This window comes from Lygodium microphyllum, chromosome 17 (genome assembly GCF_053477565.2).
Source record: "Lygodium microphyllum isolate KBCC chromosome 17, Lygodium_microphyllum_v1.1.10, whole genome shotgun sequence".
Taxonomy (NCBI): Eukaryota; Viridiplantae; Streptophyta; class Polypodiopsida; order Schizaeales; family Lygodiaceae; genus Lygodium; species Lygodium microphyllum.
The window spans coordinates 133,576,173-133,594,014 of record NC_141151.1 but is presented as its reverse complement, the minus strand read 5'-3'; the positions used below and the strand labels follow the sequence as shown (position 1 = coordinate 133,594,014).

The window sequence follows — 17,842 nt, the reverse complement described above, 5'->3', positions numbered from 1 at the left end:
GCCTCCTCTCTCGCACATGCCGATAGCTCCACGATCTTAGATGCTAGCTCAAGCATCCTCAAGCCTCCTCCATCTGCAAGCTCCATCCACCATAGCTGCGTGCGTGAGAAAAGAGAAGAGAAGAGAAGAGAAGAAGAGAAGATGAGATGGTGAAGAGCTTCACCCTCTTGATTCCTCACTCCTACACACTCACACTCTCATGCTCCCTCTTTCAAGAGCACACACAAGCAAGGAGAAGAGAAGAAGAGAATAAGAAGAAAACTCTTGTTAGCCACACACCAAAAGAATGAGCTCTCATTCACTTTTTGAACTTAATATACAAAATCCTAAATTTCCGTGGGCGTCCATCCCTTTTTACATGACCGGCCATTGTGGCAAGGTCCATTTTTCTAATTCCCTCTTCTTGCTTCATGGCCTCAACCTATACCCGTCTATTCTTTTACAAATGGCACAGGAGGGAGCCTGGCACTCTTTTACAAGAGTTTTTAGAGCTTTTTGAGGCGCCTTTCATTTAAAATTGTGCTTTTTGCCCTAGCTTAGCTTTAGAGGCCGCCTGCATGTCTTTGCTATGTTTCCATCTTTTTTTCGCTTTTTCCTTCATTTCTTCGCCATCTCGACTTGGGATTAACACTAATGCTCTTATGTTTTGTTCTTTCATCTCTTTTAAATTTTCATTATCTTTATCTATTTTATTTATACTGATACAAATTACGTCTTATTTTTCTCATCTCTACCAATTTTAATCACATGCCAATATGTAACTATTTAGTTTCATCTCTTAGCATTTATTATTACTCTTAATTATTTTTAAATGCTTGAAATTACAAAGTTGTTTCAAGGGATCTATCCAAGATTTGATCCCTATTCAACGTCTTCCACACCCCAAGCTTTGTATTAGTGGGCCAACATTGTTAAAATGTCACTTTTGGGCATGCCTTATGTGTAAAGAAAAGCATCGATAGATTTCTGACTACCCCCACCATTCGGGCAATGTGTAACTAGCCTCAAACTAGTTATACCTCATCTACACGAGGGATGATAGTGCAAACGCGTGACAAAAATCCTACATGGAACATTGTGAATGAGAGAGGATGACGGTAAATGTGTACTGGAGTTAGGGTAGAGGAGCCGATAGAGTGCCACCAAACTTTCGCCATGTCAAAAAATTTCCTTGCTTAAGCTTCTTGCTTTCTGCCTACCACAATGAAGATCACATAGATGAAGGGAAGGTGCAAAATTGTTATTGCTTAAATCTATGAAGTGTAGTGCAAACATGCTTTGTCAAAAAATGGAGCGATGGTGTCAAGCCAAAAGAAGGATAAAATTTGTGTTCCTGGCACAACCAATCACAAAGCTTTTGTTTGAAGGGTCAATGCCCAATTTTAACATCATTCGTTCAAATTTTCTTCCAATCCATTGCTAAGAAACCTCAAGAAAATTATCCATCTATTGGGGGTGAGTATGTGTCACGTTCAGGAACCTGTACTCTATTGGCCCTTGTACTCTAGGGTAAAGGGGCCAATAAAGTGACGTCTCCCAAAAGAAAAACTCATCCTATCCCAATTGAGTGATAATTTTGCAAAAAGATGCCGCTTTTTTAGCCATTGAATGAGCTTAATGCAAGTCAAACAATTGAGCTATGTAACTTTTTTTATATTTTGGATTCTGTAAAACCCTAAAGCAATGCATCCTCAAATGTCACTCTATTGGCCCCTCAGTGTCACTCTTTTATGAACCCTTTGTTTATAACTAGGGCTGCTTGATAAAAATATAAAAATGCCCTAATATTTTTTTGTTGACCTGTATATGATATAAATAGTTTGACAATGAAAAAATACTTATAAAACTCACTTGAGAAGAAAAGAGGTAGTAGTGAAGAATTGATACTCTATTGGTCCCTTTACCCTAGAAGGTGTAGGGGTGGCAATACTTAACTCATCCCCATCCTTGTATCCCGTGTGCTTGCGCAAGGTATTATTAGGCTAGAACACTATTGGCTTCTCTTGCCTTTTTAGGCTATTTTTGTTTTTTCGGTTTTTCCTGGAAAGCGAGCAACACACATGCCGTAGAGTGAACGCAAGGCCCCAGCCTATAGAGAGTTGAGAGCTAAGGGGTCTCGCATTGAAGCTTGCTGCAATCAGGATCAATGGCGTCTCCGTCTGTGACTGAAAATTTTTTGGTGGATCAGTTACTGGACTCGTCTTTGCCGATCTCTGAACGTTTCAGGGCACTCTTCTCTCTCAGAAACTTAAGAGGCCAGGTCCCTCGAGAAGCTCTTATTCGAGGTACGTCTTTCAATTTTTTTATCTGGAATCTTTTAATCGTTACTCGTTCGTGCAATATCCCCATTGAACCGTACCGTCCCAATGATCATACTTGGTTCCTACCACTTTCGCTGGTCGTATAACATGATGAGAGAGATTGGCTATCAAAAATGACTATCCCGTTTCCTTGGATGGCAATGACTTTAAGGATACACTAGGCTTTGCAAAGAAAACACAGAAACTCGCTGTGCAAGTTGTGATATAATGGATGCTCAAAGAGTGGAGGGCTGGCCAACGGCCATTGTCTCTCACAGGAGTGGGGTGAGGGAGAGTGTCATCCTTCAAAACTGATGTTGAGTGCATCAAACAACCAATGTTCAATGCTGGATGAAAAGCAGAAGACATCAAGTAGCTAGGCAGGCCAAAACACAATAATGCTTGATGTGGAGAGACGCAAGGACTGAGAAGATGTTAGATAGCAGCAAACAACACAACTCCGCTGATGAGAAGTCATCTAGCAATAACAATGTAGCCACCAATGTCAATGGCCGCTACACAAGAAGGTATGAAAAGCCAAAACACAACAATTGAAGGATGTCACAACGGGGCAAACAACAAGGTGGATGTAGGTTGAGTAAAGAACATAACAGTCTTGATGATGGTAAGGCGATAGTTGCAGATGGCTAGAAATGATAGAGAAGATACTAAAAAACATTGTGATGAGATGATGATGGTGATGTTGGCCCAAGATTGGAGTAATTGTGTATATGTATGAGAGAGAGAGAGAGAGAGAGAGAGAGAGAGAGAGAGAGAGAGAGAGAGAGAGGTTTGCGAAAGGCCAATGTGGCCTATGAGACAAAAACCAATATATCTATATCTAATGTCATCTCATCACAGTAAAGCTGAAGTGAGTAACATGAAATAACTGTATCCTAATATGAGGTTGAGATCTACTAAAGTCAAAATGAGTATAAAAATTGAATGCTATATATATATATATATATATATATATATATATATATATATATATATATATATATATATACATGTATGTATGTATGTATGTATGTATGTATGTATGTATGTGGTCTATCTCTTAGAATCTCCATCTTGAAATGGTCAAGAGCCACTTTGCTAATGTGTGGAGAGGTGAGACTCTTGTGGAGAGAGAGAGAGAGAGAGAGAGAGAGAGAGAGAGAGAGAGAGAGAGAGAGAGATATACTGAATCACAAATGATAGCCAATGTACTAATGAATGAATGAAAGTATATAATGCTCAATAATCCACAATGAATAATGCCGCACTTAATTTGTTAGGTTGCAAAAAATGTCCTTTTAGAGACAACCCTAACCTTAAATGACTTAATCAACTTGAAAACCTTGGGGTCACTAGGGTCATAGATGCCTAGGTGTAATAGCTTTTCTAAGTGAATTTAAACCACTAAAAAGGTTGAAATATGGAATAGAGGACATTAACGTGGAGCCCATAAGATGGCCTTTAAAGCTCTCTTCAGAGTATGGGTAAACTAATGTAGGAAAGATGATAAAATCCCATAATAATTAAATATACAAGGTCATGGTTGCACAAGTTCATCCAAGTGGACCTATGATAGACAGTATGATAGACTATGGAACAAATGGTGTTAAGTTCTGTCGAATTGAGGAGTGGCGGGATTTGCTTGAGCTGCTGTGCCAAACACACACCATACTCACAAGAGGAAACTCATTGAAGAACACAAGAAAAGAGATGGAGGTGAAAATGTTTTCTTGCTGTTTTTTTTTTTTTCAATACACAATATAATGTATATAAAGTGTAGATAAGATACAACATAAATGAAAGTGGCCTACTAAGTTGAACAATGCATAATTGAGCATACTAAATTGATTGGCGCTATAACTATGTCAGTTGTAGGTGGAATGAGTGTTTTATTGCCTCTTAATCCTTTTGGAGTATTTGGTTGTTTTGGATACTTTTGGTACTCTTGAAACTCTTTTACCAAAGACATGTTTTTTATCTTTGACCATACCTCTGTCATCATTAAAGGCGACTTGCAAACCACACTGTGTCAAAGAAGAAATAGATAACAAGTTCTTCTTTATGCCCGACACAAATAATATATCTTGCAAACGGAGAATAGAGCCATCAATGGCTGTCGACACAATCTCCTCAATACCTCTAACAAGGTATGATGTATTGTTGGTATACTGTATAGACTTGCCAATAGGAGCTGTAATAACAGAGGAAAATAAATCTTGACGGAATGTGATATACCTAGAAGTACCACTGTTAAATAACCATGTGTTCACATCGTCAGTAGAGCTAAATGCTTTATCAGCCCAAGAAGAGTCATAAGTGCGTGTATAGAAATAATAGTTACGGTCTGCAACAAAAGACGTGGACTCAGTAGCAGTGGAAGGTGCATCAAAAACAGATATCCTGGACTCCTTCTTCTCCTTGGCTATGCACTTCTTACATTCTGTGATGTAGTGACGTGGCTTCTTGCAATGTGGCACTTGCTCTTCTTGGTTTGCGTGTCCCTGTTTCTTGCTACTTTGTGAAGTACTTGATGTCCAAAGCTCTGTGGAGCATTTTTAGCTTGGCTGCCCTTGCCCTTCTGCCTTACCATAAAAGCTTACTTAGAGGCTATAACATGCACTCCACAGTTTTTTTTTGTTTGCTATTTCTCTAAGAGCAAATTGACCAACTGAAGGAAAGTAAGTGGCTGTGGGGAAATCCTCATGGTGAGGTTCAATTCTGTATAAAAGGCCAAATACGAGGGCGGCAATGAATTCAAAGTAGTAGAGATCAAGTGTGCATCTAAGTAATACTCATCTACATTTATAAGTTACTTATGCAAGTCTTGAATTTTATTGAGACGATCTTGCATAGAATCACCTTTCTCCATCTTCATAGTCTCAAGCTCATTCTTCAAGAAAGAGATTCATGTCTCGTTTTTTCCAGCAAATGTGTGCTCTAGGATCAGCTATGCTTCTTGTGAAGAAGCTGCAGACTGAATGTGGGGGATGATGGACACTGAACTGCCAATGCAATCATCGACAATGCTTGAGCATCTTGCATATCCCATGTCTTTTGTGATGTTGATCTTTGGGGAAGTGGTTGAGTTGGAGCGGACTGAATAGGCTCTGTAGGTTGAGTTGCTCTTTGTCCACGTCCTCTTGAAGGAGGTGTAGTAGGAGCCACAACTCTAGGTTGAACTTCTTTACCGCAGACATAATTCCAAAGATTCTTTGCAATCAACACATTTTTCATCATAAAAGACCATAAAGAATGGTTGTTGCCATCCAACCTATCCTCCTTGGACACATATGTGAATACATCACCTCCCTAATTGGCCATGGTAAATGTCACCGATTGAGGCGCACAAGAGCAGTACTTTGAATTGGATCAACTTGGAAATCTAAGAATTTCTAGAAATTACAGCAAACACCTTGCTATAATAACTAGCAAATCTAATCGCACTCTGTCAAAAACTGTCTGATGTACATGCTGTCCAAGGTGCAAACAATGCTCAGTAGTACAAAAAATGCCAAACCCCTAAAATTTATTGCTGCAAAATGTACAAATTCAGTCTATTATAGACTGTCATTGATGTACATTTGCTAGTTTTTGAGTTGACATCAAAAGTCACAAAATTTTGACCCAAAATTCACAAAATCTTTGCGAGAAATGTGTCCTAGACACTTGCAAGAACAGAGATATGCTGCCTAGGCATAAGCCCTTTCCAGATTATGAAATTTGAATTAAAAATTGATAAAAAATTATCTTTTACCTCCTTGAAGTGAGTTGCGGTGATGGACTTGGCAGTGCAAGTGGCAGTTCGGTGGTGTTGGAGGCAAGCGACGTAGTCGGAGGTCGAGGCAGATTGGTGTTGGAGGTGGACAAGGCCAGGTGGCGCTGGCGTTGTTGCGGTGGCGCTTAGGCAACTGGCAAGCAACTACTTAGGTGGTGGGCATTTGTAGGAGTGTAGGGAGCAGACTAGAGGGTGGATGCCTATAGCGTTGGCAGTGCCTGTAGGATAGGGCACAAGGAGTTGCGGCAGATAGGGCTGGTGCACTACTGGCACTGGCAGTGTAGGCCAAGTGGCGGATTGACTGGAGTTGCTGGTGGCGAATTGAGCTGGACTAGTTGGTGGGACTAAATGCTGAGGAGCTCAGTTGGAGATGGTGGCCATCAGTTGAGCTGAGTTGAGGGCCAGCTTTGATATCAAATGTGAGAGGTATGAGAATGCACAGAGATTGAAGCTCAACTAAGAGTACAGTTGACAGTAAAGAGTATGTGAGATAGAAAGCACGACTCCCAATGCACTAATCAAAGAGTGTAAGGTGCAAGTACAAAGTACAACCCTTTTAACCTTAGGGTTGCTAGAGTGTATTCACACCTGAAAGGTGTAAAACACGATAAGTGCCCAAACTATGTAACATAGGCACATAAAATAGAAGAGAATAAATCTAGGGGTAAAAACCTCTCGTAAGGAGAGTAAAAATTGCCCCGCTGTCCTATCGAGGATCACTGACACTCCTCTGTGAGCATAGGTGTGAGTCAAACCCAACCGTGACAACACTTGGAGATTGGCAGGAGCAGGGTAGCAGCAAGATGAGTGATGACGATGATGATAGAAAGAGGAATTAATGCTATAATGAGATGGTGATGTCGATCATGATGCAATAGGGAATCGTAAAAGAGTTGGCACTGACGTGGGGATAATGAGGGATAAAAGTGGCAATGATAGTGACTCCCTTTTATAGAACTTTGTTAGCTAGTTGCTGCAACTTGCACCAAAGAAATTATTTTGTTGGAGCTCTTTTGAGAGCTAGAAAATGTGATTAGTTCATGGCAATTTCTTGATCACTTAAAGATGAGTGCACAACATGATGTAAGAATTTGGCTATCCAAATGACTATCATTTGCCCCTGACTGGAAATTAGTCGAATTACTGAATCTAACCATCCAAGTGGCAAAACAGCTGCCACATTGTTGAAGCTATGCCTAAACCTTCAAAATGTAGATTGTTTGACCTCACATATCACTGAAGCAAGAGTCAAGTTGCATGAAAATGAAGTGAATCATGCATGTCGCAAGACCCTAGGTCCACAAAGTGACAACCCTACACCTAAGATCATTCCTCCATAACTAGATACAATGTGAAGGAATTACTGGATTTGTCTCTATATCTTTGACTAATGTATCGTTTTCTAATAATAACTCATGTTGGTACTTCCACCAAGCTTGAGAAAAGCTCCAAGCTTTGATGGTTCTACTTGTAGGACCTCAAGGATTTAGAAAGTAGTTTCTTGGATTTGAGCACCCAAAAAATACATATGTGGTTCAAAATATGCAAATTTGAGCTGTCAAAAATGCATGTTGTTCACCCTCTACATTCATCTAAGGACATCAAGGGACATGTTGCATTCGCCAAACTTCAACCTTCAACCTTCAACTTAGGAGGGCTCAACCATGCTTGTGAGATATCCATGGTCTTTTCTTCTTGCACACTTTGACCAGCACTGGATTCCTGGATGTTGGTGGAACTCTATCTTCACTCGCAAGATGGACGGCATCATCTTTTTCTGTCCTATATATTAGCTTCCTTGTTCAAATATGTGACTGAATTTACACACTTGCACAATGGCTAGTTTTGGAGCCTGACGCCTGGATAATACTTAGGTTTTGATTAACATGGTAACTATGGCACCCTGTCTTCTCCTTATGTTTTGATCGTTTTGCTTTTGGGTCTGTTCTGCAGCCACCAGGGATTCCTCAAATCTTTTGGCACATGAAGCAGCATTTGCGTTAGGGCAGATGCAGGATGTTGATGCAATTCCAGCATTAAAGCATGTTTTGGAAGATATCACTTCGTTTCACCCAATAGTTCGTCATGAGGTCAGTGCTTGACATGGGATTTCCACATTTGTTGTCACTGAGGTTGTAGGGAATGCAAATTTAAACGCCTAATGAATCCAAACATCAATTGTAACAATGAGTCACTTGAAACAATGTCGCTCATTGTATGAAATGATGACTATGACCTTTGAAGCCTAACCTTGCTTATTACATGGAATTTAACAAGATGTACAATGTTTGTTGAGAGAGGGACAAGTAGGAATATGTGAGGGAGGCGGTGACAGGTAGGAATGTGTTTGAAGGAATGAGGTAGGAGAATGCATTCATTGATCAACCAGTTCAGCTTCGGTTCTAGCTTTGTACCACGCTCAAAAGTAAGAATATCACAATTTTTTATTTAGAAATGGGTGGCCTATATTGTTTGTACATGATCTATTATAATTTTGTCATGGTTTGGACGATAACTGCTCTAATGGGTTGTGGCAGCTTTATTGACATTTTTAACAGCTCTTTTTAGTTTTGATGATAGGCAGCTGAAGCTCTCGGTGCCATCGGGCAAGGTGATTGTATGCACTTGCTGAGAAAAAGCTTAGAGACAGATCCAGCCCAAGAAGTTAGAGAAACATGTGCTTTGGCTCTTAGGCGACTGGAGCAAGGACAGCTTGTGGAGGATGGGCTTGAATCTCGTTTTTTCACTATTGATCCAGCATTGCCTGCTCGTTCAACTGCTTCTATAGCTGACCTTAGGTAGGCTCAGTCGTATCTATTAAATTTAGCAACTTATTCCTGGTGGTCTTTCTGATCTTTATTCTATGTTTTCAAAGGAAGGAACTTCTTGATGAGAATCAAGACATGTATGAAAGGTATGCTGCCTTATTTGCTCTGCGAAATCGAGGAGGAACAGAAGCTGTGGAAGCCATTATTGCTGCTTTGTCATGCCAAAGTGCACTTTTGAAACATGAGGTGAGCATTAGTTGTTTTAGTTAGTTTACCACTCACATTATTTGTTTTTTCTTTCCTAATGGATATGTTGATACTGTCCAGTCCTCAATTGATTGACAGATGTTCTTGGAATTTCGTGGCACCCATCTTATTAGTTTGGGCCGCTAAATTACCTGATGGATGGCCTGGTTTTTTAAGCCAGCACACTTCTGTGTGTGCTGTCATATGCCTGTCCTTCATGGGTTTATTCTGTATTCAACCACTAGCGTTTGGTGTGTTTCCACTCTCTGTTCATCTCACTTCAGCATGCACCAAAGGAGGAATCAATTGTCCATGCGAATGATGCTTTCTAGCAACAAAGTACATTGGGCAGATTTTGATTGTTGTAGTGAATGGGGTTACCATTATGCTTTGAGATGTATTATATGTTCTGGGCATAAAAAAGAACATACTTTCATTTTTAGCCATTTCATGTCCTAGATCCATTGTCAAAGTTCACATGGACAGATGTAGTGTACATGACTGTAGTGATGGGCAGACCATGTGGTCATAGGCATGCTGTACAATGGTCTCTGCTTGAAGTGTATGAGAGGAGAGCATCAACATGATGCAGTAGCCGTGGTTGCTAAGGTTATGGATGACATTGAATTGTGGCATGCTCGATTTGGCCATCCTAACGATGCCAATTTGCTCTGTCTTAGAAGCAAGGATATGGTACTAGATCTCCCTCCATTGAAGACACATGTAAATGATGTATGTAAGAAATTTGGGGAAAATATATTGTGCCTCGTGTCCTATGCATTGAAGGATACTTGTACTTTGTCACTCCATAGTGACATTAGATGGCCATTTTCTAGCTTCCTGTCCCAGTTCCAGCGTATCCTCAAACTGTCCCAATCCCGTCCCCTTGATAGAGCCCCCTTTATTGGTGACAAGGAATGTCAATTCTAGTTGGTCAATCGCAATACCCATCTCTCATGGCTATGGTTCAGTGTATGCTAACTCACAACAAGCTGTCCCCAAAGTTTTGATTGGATGCTATCATGCGTTCAGTATATATATTAAATCACTGCTGCTACTCAAACAAATTGGCTGAATGTACACCTTATTGGGCTTGGAGTGGCCAGAGGCCAGCGGTGTCACACATGAGTGTCTTTGGCTGTTTGATATATGCTTTGGTGCAACAACCATGAAGACATAAGTTGTAAGATATGGCTGTCAAATATATTTTTATTGGTTACAAAAGTAAAGGCTATTGCTTGTATCAACCCACTATGAACAAGATTTTGTCAGTAGAGATTTGGTATTGGTTGAACGTGCTGGGTAGCCCTTCATGGATTGCAGAAATCAGCCAAATGGGGCCCTATGGATAAGTTTGACAGTTTGCTGCCATTATTTCAGCAAGGTGCTCCATACTTTGTGGTCATTTTTAGCAACCTATTGAGGGTATAAAGCAAAAAATCAGCAGCATGCACATGTTGAACAACAGCCTGATTTTCAGCCCATTGAGGATGGCACTGTTGATGATGAAGTGGTTGATGAGAGGGCTGCTATTCATGAGGCTAAAACATTCCATAGATGGTGGTTGGATACATTATGGGAGAGCAAACAACCCTTTCCACTTGTAGAACTAGAGTGGCCACTTACTATGTATAGGATAACTTGGTTCTGTAGGCACTTGTGGTTGTTGCATGCAATGAGGAACTTGTCTCTTTTGAAGATGCTTCAAAGGATGAGCATTGGATGGAAACCATGCAATTGGAGTTGGACTCCATTGACAAATATGGTGTATGGGAGTGATGTGACTTGCCTCCTAGCAAGCGTGCTATAGGCACAAAGTGGGTCTACAAGTTTAAACATTGATTTGATAGTGGCATTGATTACTACAAGTCAAGGCTTGTTGCCAAAGGGTATGCGTAAAAGTATGGGATTGAATATGATGAGACCTTTGTGTCCACTTTACGTATGACAACCATTCATGGTTTAATTGCATTGGCTACCCACTTTCATTGGCATGTGTAGGCTTTGTTCAGATTGGGTTAGAAGGCAAAGTGTGTTGGTTACATCAAGCTTTGTATGATTTGAAATATGCACCCAGGGCATGGTACGAGATGATACATGCTGATTGGATTGCTCTTGGTTTTAGTAACTCACACACTGAGAGCACACTCTATGTCTACAAGCATGGGTATAATCTATTGATTTTCATTCTTTATGTGCAGGATAGGCTATTGACTAGGCCCCATGACATGCATATTGCAGCATTGAAGGCTGAATGATAGCATATATTTGATGTTATAGTTCTTGGGTCATTTGCACTATTCTCTTGGCATATGGTTCATTGAAGTTGAGGGGGATGTTGCTTTGAGAAAGTCAAGTCCATTAGACGGCTCCTTTAGTGTTTTTAGATGCAAGATGCAAGCCTATCTCTAGTCTAATCGAGACAAGCCACAAGTAAGGATGTGCAGTGGCCTATTCTTGGGCAAGGCCAAGGAGTTTTTGCTTTCTACAATTATTAATTTTCTGGAAATTCACTTTCTAGAGGCTGAGTATGCATAGGCAGGTTTGCCACTTGGCATACAAGGAAGAAACATGCCATGCAAGCCTGGGACAGCTTGGGGGGAGCCATTCTGGCTGATTGGAGGTGAGAGACACCATCCAAGCTGGGTGATTGCTGCACCTTAGGGTTTGGACAGCAGAGTAAAACCAAATCTCAGCAGGTGATAATGATTCAGATCCTTCTGGCATCAGGTGACAGCATCATGAGCATTTGGAGCAGCAGCTGACTTGATTCGGAGCTGTCATGGGGCAGGCCATAGCTGCAATTGATGACCTTCCACTTGCAAATGCTGTTTTCTCTCTCCATGCTAGATGAAGCTAGACTTCTAAACCAAAGCCATACAGCAGTGAATTTACTGATTTAGATACGATTTTCAGCAGCAATTAGGGTTTCATAGCCATCTTGGAATTTATATCAGCAAATCTCAGCCATGGATGAAGGTTTGCTACTGTTGATTTGAAGATTTACAGTAGATCTTAAAAGAATTGGTCATCTACAACAAGGATGGCTTGGATGCAACAAGTGAAGAATCGATTTGGCTGTTGGAGTGTGCAAAATCAATGGGCAAATTGGGGGAATTGCTGTGGTGGTCATTTGGGGTGGCTAAATGTTTGAGATTTTATAAGAGATCGTGCTTGGTAAATAGAGAAAGGTGGAAACTTCTGGACAAATTTCTTGAGGTTGTGGCAACCCTTCTTTCTTCTAGGGGATTTGGCCATTCTCTTTGTTGTGCAGCAAAACCTTGACATACAGTTTAATAAAATATTGCAAGGGATACCTGCTTTGGGGCCAAATGGTTTCAATTATCTCTTATGATTGGCTAAGTGTAAACTTTGTTCGGTTGTTAAATTATTAGTTACTGTAAAGATTGCCGATCTGATGAGTTTATGCAGCCTTTAGAGAAGTGAAGCAATGGGAAAAGAGAAAATTATCCTCTAAAGCTTCAAGGCAGCATGAATTTCTAAAGAAGGTACAAGTGAGACATCCTTAAAATGAAGTTAATGCCATAAATGAGCGAATGCAAATGCTTGCTTTGGGGCCAGGACAACAAATGCATGGCGATTTTGGAAATGCTAACACTATGGGATCTAAATGGCAAGATATGTATCCGAATATGGGACATTTGAGGTACTTTGGTGGTAGCTTTGTGGTTCATGCAATGCGTAGCATGATATTACTTCTTTTGGTAAGCATGGACCAAATACTTTGGTACTCCACAAAGGATACATGGGAAAATGTAACTAGGTATGGCTGGCACTATGCAAAATCCTATGTACAACCATATTGGTATAGTCTGTGGTGCACAAATGGGTATGTTTGGCAATGCATCTAGTGCTCCTCACATGTTTGGTGCATATGGCATTGGTGTTAGTCCCCAAAATGATGTTTAATGGTGGTTAAGAAGGGATGGAAGGCATGGCTACAAAACTTGGTACTAGAGAGGATGAGATGGGACTTATGGGTAAGGTTGGTAGGGCATGTTGTGGTCATTTTGAGCCGGTCACACTTATCATTGGGAAACTTCATTTACACATTCGAAGCTATGTGGACCTGGAAGAGTTCTTTATTACACCACTTGATGGCTATGATGTATTGCTTGATATGTTTTGGTATCATAGGGGGTAGGCAATGGTTGATATGTATGTGAAGGTGGTAACTCTAGCATAAGCACAAGACCCATACTTTGGATGTAAAATTGAAAGGGGAATCTATCTATGTTGTGTCGGCTTTGTCCCATTCCAAAGTAATGAAAATCACCTTTTAGCGTATTCAGTGTTTGCCAAAAGTCTTGATCATAATGAATCAATGGGTAATGTGTCTAAGTTTGTTAAAGAGCACATATCATTTTTAAAGGAGTCTAAAATTGCCGATCATAGCCTTTGCTAGGGGAGTTATTGCTTGAAAGGCCAAAGGATCATACCATTGATTTAACCCTTGGCTATTTCTATCGAATAAGTCATTGTATAGGGTAACTGCAGTCCAATGTAACCATGAAATGTTTCACCCTCATTAGATAGTTCCTAAGTGAAACGTGACATGAAATGAAAAAAAACACATTTGAAATATGCATATTCAATAGGTTTTTAACAGAAATTGCGTTCTCCCCTTGGAATGAAACAAGTAGGCAAAACATTGCATCATGAAATGTTTCATTAGTGAAACATGTTTCCATTTCATGCCTGGTGAAACATGTTTTGCAGTTATCATGCTATAGTCCAATAGAAAGAGATTATGAGTCAAGTATAGGAGCTGTTTAAAAAGGGGTCAATTCAGCCCAATTTGTTATCCATATTGCTCTCCTTTTTTATTGGTGGAAAACAAGGATGGGTCATGGTGTTTGTGCATTGACTACCATGCTCTAGATAAAATCATGATTAAGAATTGTTTTTCAATTTGTAGAATCAATGATGTGATGGATAGATTGTTGGGGCCTACTATTTTTCAGCCACATTGATTTGAAAAGTGGATACCAATAGATATGTATGAGGCTCGAGGATGTACAGAAGACACAAATTTCAAGACTTCTTTTGGATTGCATGAGTTCTTGGTAATGCCATTTAGTCTTACCAAGGCTGCAGCTACATTTAAACATATGATGGAAAGGATTTTTCGATCACATAGAGCATTTGTGGGTACATTCTTTGATGACGTGATAGTGCATTCAAAGAACGAATAGATGATTATAAGCATTTGACCATTGAATTCAATGAACACTGAAAACGCTAGTTGGTCATTAATGATAATAAGAGTGAATTCTTTTTAAATGAGATTTACTTTTTGGGGCACATTGTTTTAGCTGATGGTATTTGTGTGGACCCCGCAAAGGTTGATGCTAGACCACATTTGAGAAATGTACATGAGGTTCGGAGCTTCTTGGAGTCATGTTCTTACTATTGTCAGCTTATTTGGCACTTCATTGAACTTGCATCCCCTTTGCATGCTTTATAGAAAAGAGGTGTTCCCTTTTGGTAAACACAAGTGGAAATCTCCATGTTTGAAAAGCTTGAAAAGAATTGACTTTTGATCTTGTGCTTATTTTGCCAAATCGTAGGAAGTTGTTTGTGGTATAGTGTGATGCTTGTGGTAACAACGTTGGGGCTGTTCTTATGCAAGGACTTATGGTAGCATTTAAAAGTCGTGTTCTAAATGGTGCTAAAAGACATTTGTAGGTTTATGAGAATGAATTGCTTGCTCTCATTCATGACCTTTCCAGGTGGAAACATTACCTTTTGGGGGGCCTGATGTCATTGTTCAAATTGATGATAAGACTTCAATATATTTTTTAACTCAAATGAGGTTGCATGAGAAGCATATGAGATGGGCAAATAAAAATGTTGTGATTGATGCACTTTTTAGGAAGCCCTTGATTTCAATAGTTGCCATGGCTTCTCTCTTAGAGTTGGATGCCATGAAGGAACCATATGTTGTTGATTGAAATTTTGTAAATGTTGTGATTAGCTTCTCAATGGTGCCAGGGGCATGACCACTATGTTCTTAGAGAGAGCATTCCTATGAAGTATGGTCAAATAAAAATGTTGTGATTGATGCACTTTTTAGGAAGCCCTGAATTTCAGTAGTTGCCATGGCTTCTCTCTTAGAGTTGGATGCCATGAAGGAACCATATGTTGTTGATTAAAATTTTGTAAATGTTGTGATCAGCTTTGCAATGGTTCCAGGGGCATGACTGCTATGTTCTTAGAGAGAGCATTCTTATGAAGTATGGTCGGTTATGTTATTCTAGGGTGGTTGTGAAATCGAGCTTCCTTTTTATAGAGAAAGTGGTGGAACCTTGAATATTATTCATTATAGCAAGCAATGCATTCATAAATAACATTGGTATCTCTTTTCACATTAATCCAAAATCTTATTGTACAACCGAGGGAATGTCGGATTCCTAGAAAGATGGAAGGCCTTGTCGCAAACTCAAGGATATATTCGCGGAGTCTCCACTTCCTCTATGTTTGAGTCAATCTCTTGTAACATTTTGGAGTATCTTGCTGTTCTCTATAACCAGCAATCTTCAAATCCAATTTGCCCCTTGATTCCACAACCAAGGAAGTTCTCTAGTTGCATGCAAATGAACTGCTTTAGACCTCGGAATCCACAAATTTGCTGTCCATTGATCGAATTTGCACTCACAACCTTCACAGGACACTAAGGCATTCATGCACATAGGACAATGCAGCTATGCAAACCCTAAACCTTATTGATTTTAGACTTTGGCAATTCCTAATCAGCAACACATGAGGTTCAAATCCGAGGCTTAAATCTTCAGTTTCCAATGCTAGATTCAACATGCATCTAACATAAATGAGGGAAAATGAGTAGGAGAGGGAAAATTCTGATTTCTGGCCCTGCAAATAATGACCAGCATCAATTTCACGCCTAGAAACATGGCCAAGCTAGGTCTTCTGCCCTTAAGGGTGCATTCAATGCAGTTCGTTGCATTAATTACTGTTGCCAGCCCCTAATTAGGCTTCAAAAAATAGGTCATCAGCTTAGATTTCTCCATTAGATGTAGTATTGTTGCTTGTCACTAAAGGGCACGGGAGGAAGCACTTAGGTAGTGTGCGCGCCAATTGAGGTGTGTTCAGCTGTGCAGTGTAGTGAGAGTGAAGAGTCGAGGGATGGTTGTGTACTAGTGTAGTATACAAAGAATAAAAGAATGTATTTATACTTAGGGTACAGTATACTTACACCCGCAAGGGTGTGTTCACATGTGTAAATAAATATATACACAGGAGTAGCGTAAGGGCCTTTACACGCAACCACCTCCCACCAAAAGGTCCTAAGCGAACCTTTAACCAACTCCCACTAGTCGAATGCAATGCTCATGTTGAGCCTTTGCAAGACTTTTAGTGAGAGATTTGCACGGTTATCGTGTGTTTTGATTTTAGTCAATGTGACTAGACCATCATCGAATGTTTGATAAAGTGATACTGCACATCAATATGTTTGGTACGTGCACGAAACATATGGCATTCTTAGCTAGACATACAACACTTTGGCTATCACATCTAAGTATAGGTGTTTTGGTGGGCAGCCTAAAACCCTTGATTAAACGACCAAGCCAAATAGCTTCTTTCGAAGAGTTAGTGGCTGAGATATATTCAGCCTCAATGGTAGAAAGTTCTACTATCTTTTGCATCTAGAGCACTAAGAAACTGCCCCGCCAGTCTACTAGTAGACTTGTGAGTATCCAAGTCACCTGCCATGTTTGCATCACAATATCCTTGTAGATCTAACGAACCCTTTCCATAGCAAATACATTTTCTTTGTGTGCCTTTAAGGTATCGGGAGATGCATTTCATTGCTTTCCAATGTGCTTTGCCACGATTTGACATAAACCTGCTCACAACTCCCACTACATGAGCAATGTCAGGTCTAGTGGCAACCATAGCATACATGAGCGACCCACAAGCTGAAGCATAAGAAATACCCTTCATAGAGCTGGCTACTTGATCATCTTTTGGACAATCTACTTTGCTAAGCTTAAGGTATGGCACAAATTTGTACAAATTTGAGAGTTGCCATGAACCCTTGTTAGTAAGCAAGGGGTTTGATGATGCAGAAATAAAAAAACTGACGCAATATGCTTGAAATGTGTTGAAAAAGCCGTTGGTGTCCTGCTGACAGCTTCCTGTGACCTGTGCCTACCTGTTGATGGTCGTTGCTAGTCACGCCTGCTTGCCGATGGTCGCCGCCTGGTTATGCAAAGACTGCCAATGCCTACTCGTGACTTGGGCTTGCTACTGCTTTGAAAGAGCTGGTGCCACTTGTAGTCACACTGGTTAGAATTGACCATCAATTGGTTATAGAGCCATTGAAGGGTAGTTGCCGTGCACACACAGAATTGACAACTTGCCGTTCTCTTCATGCGCGCACACAGAAATTGACCCGTACAGTCCTTGGGAAGTGCGCACACTCTCGCCGTAGCTTTGATACCAATTTGAAGGAGAGAGATTACCCAGGTGGTGTGCGTAGAGAGAATGGGGTGTGTTCAGTAGTAAGGAGTATTGAGAGAGTGCAGACTTGAGTTGGGTGTGTACTAGTGTGGTATACACAAAGAACAAAAGAATATATTTATACTTAGGGTACGATACACTCACACCTGCAAGGGTGCAGTCACATGTACAAGTAAATTTATACATAGGAGTAGCAAAGGGCCTTTACACCCAACAATCTAGTCCATTCTCAGGAGATCTTAGCCTAT

At 40.3% G+C, this 17,842-nt stretch overlaps 1 protein-coding gene across 3 annotated transcripts in view; it reads left to right on the top strand.

Annotated features, from left to right (window-relative positions):
• Positions 1-1,965: 1,965 nt before the first annotated feature.
• The window catches only part of LOC148022379 (ARM repeat superfamily protein), a 76,979-nt gene continuing 61,102 nt past the window's right edge, over positions 1,966-17,842 (top strand). For 2 of the 3 annotated variants that reach the window (XM_087698006.1, XM_087698007.1), the window contains exons 1-4: positions 1,966-2,285; positions 8,029-8,165; positions 8,656-8,873; positions 8,951-9,089. In XM_087698006.1, coding sequence (XP_087554132.1) covers positions 2,147-2,285; positions 8,029-8,165; positions 8,656-8,873; positions 8,951-9,089 — 633 coding nt within the window. In that variant the 5' untranslated portion in view covers positions 1,966-2,146. The remainder of the gene's footprint in view (positions 2,286-8,028; positions 8,166-8,655; positions 8,874-8,950; positions 9,090-17,842) is intronic. The other variant, XM_087698005.1, reaches the window with a different exon arrangement.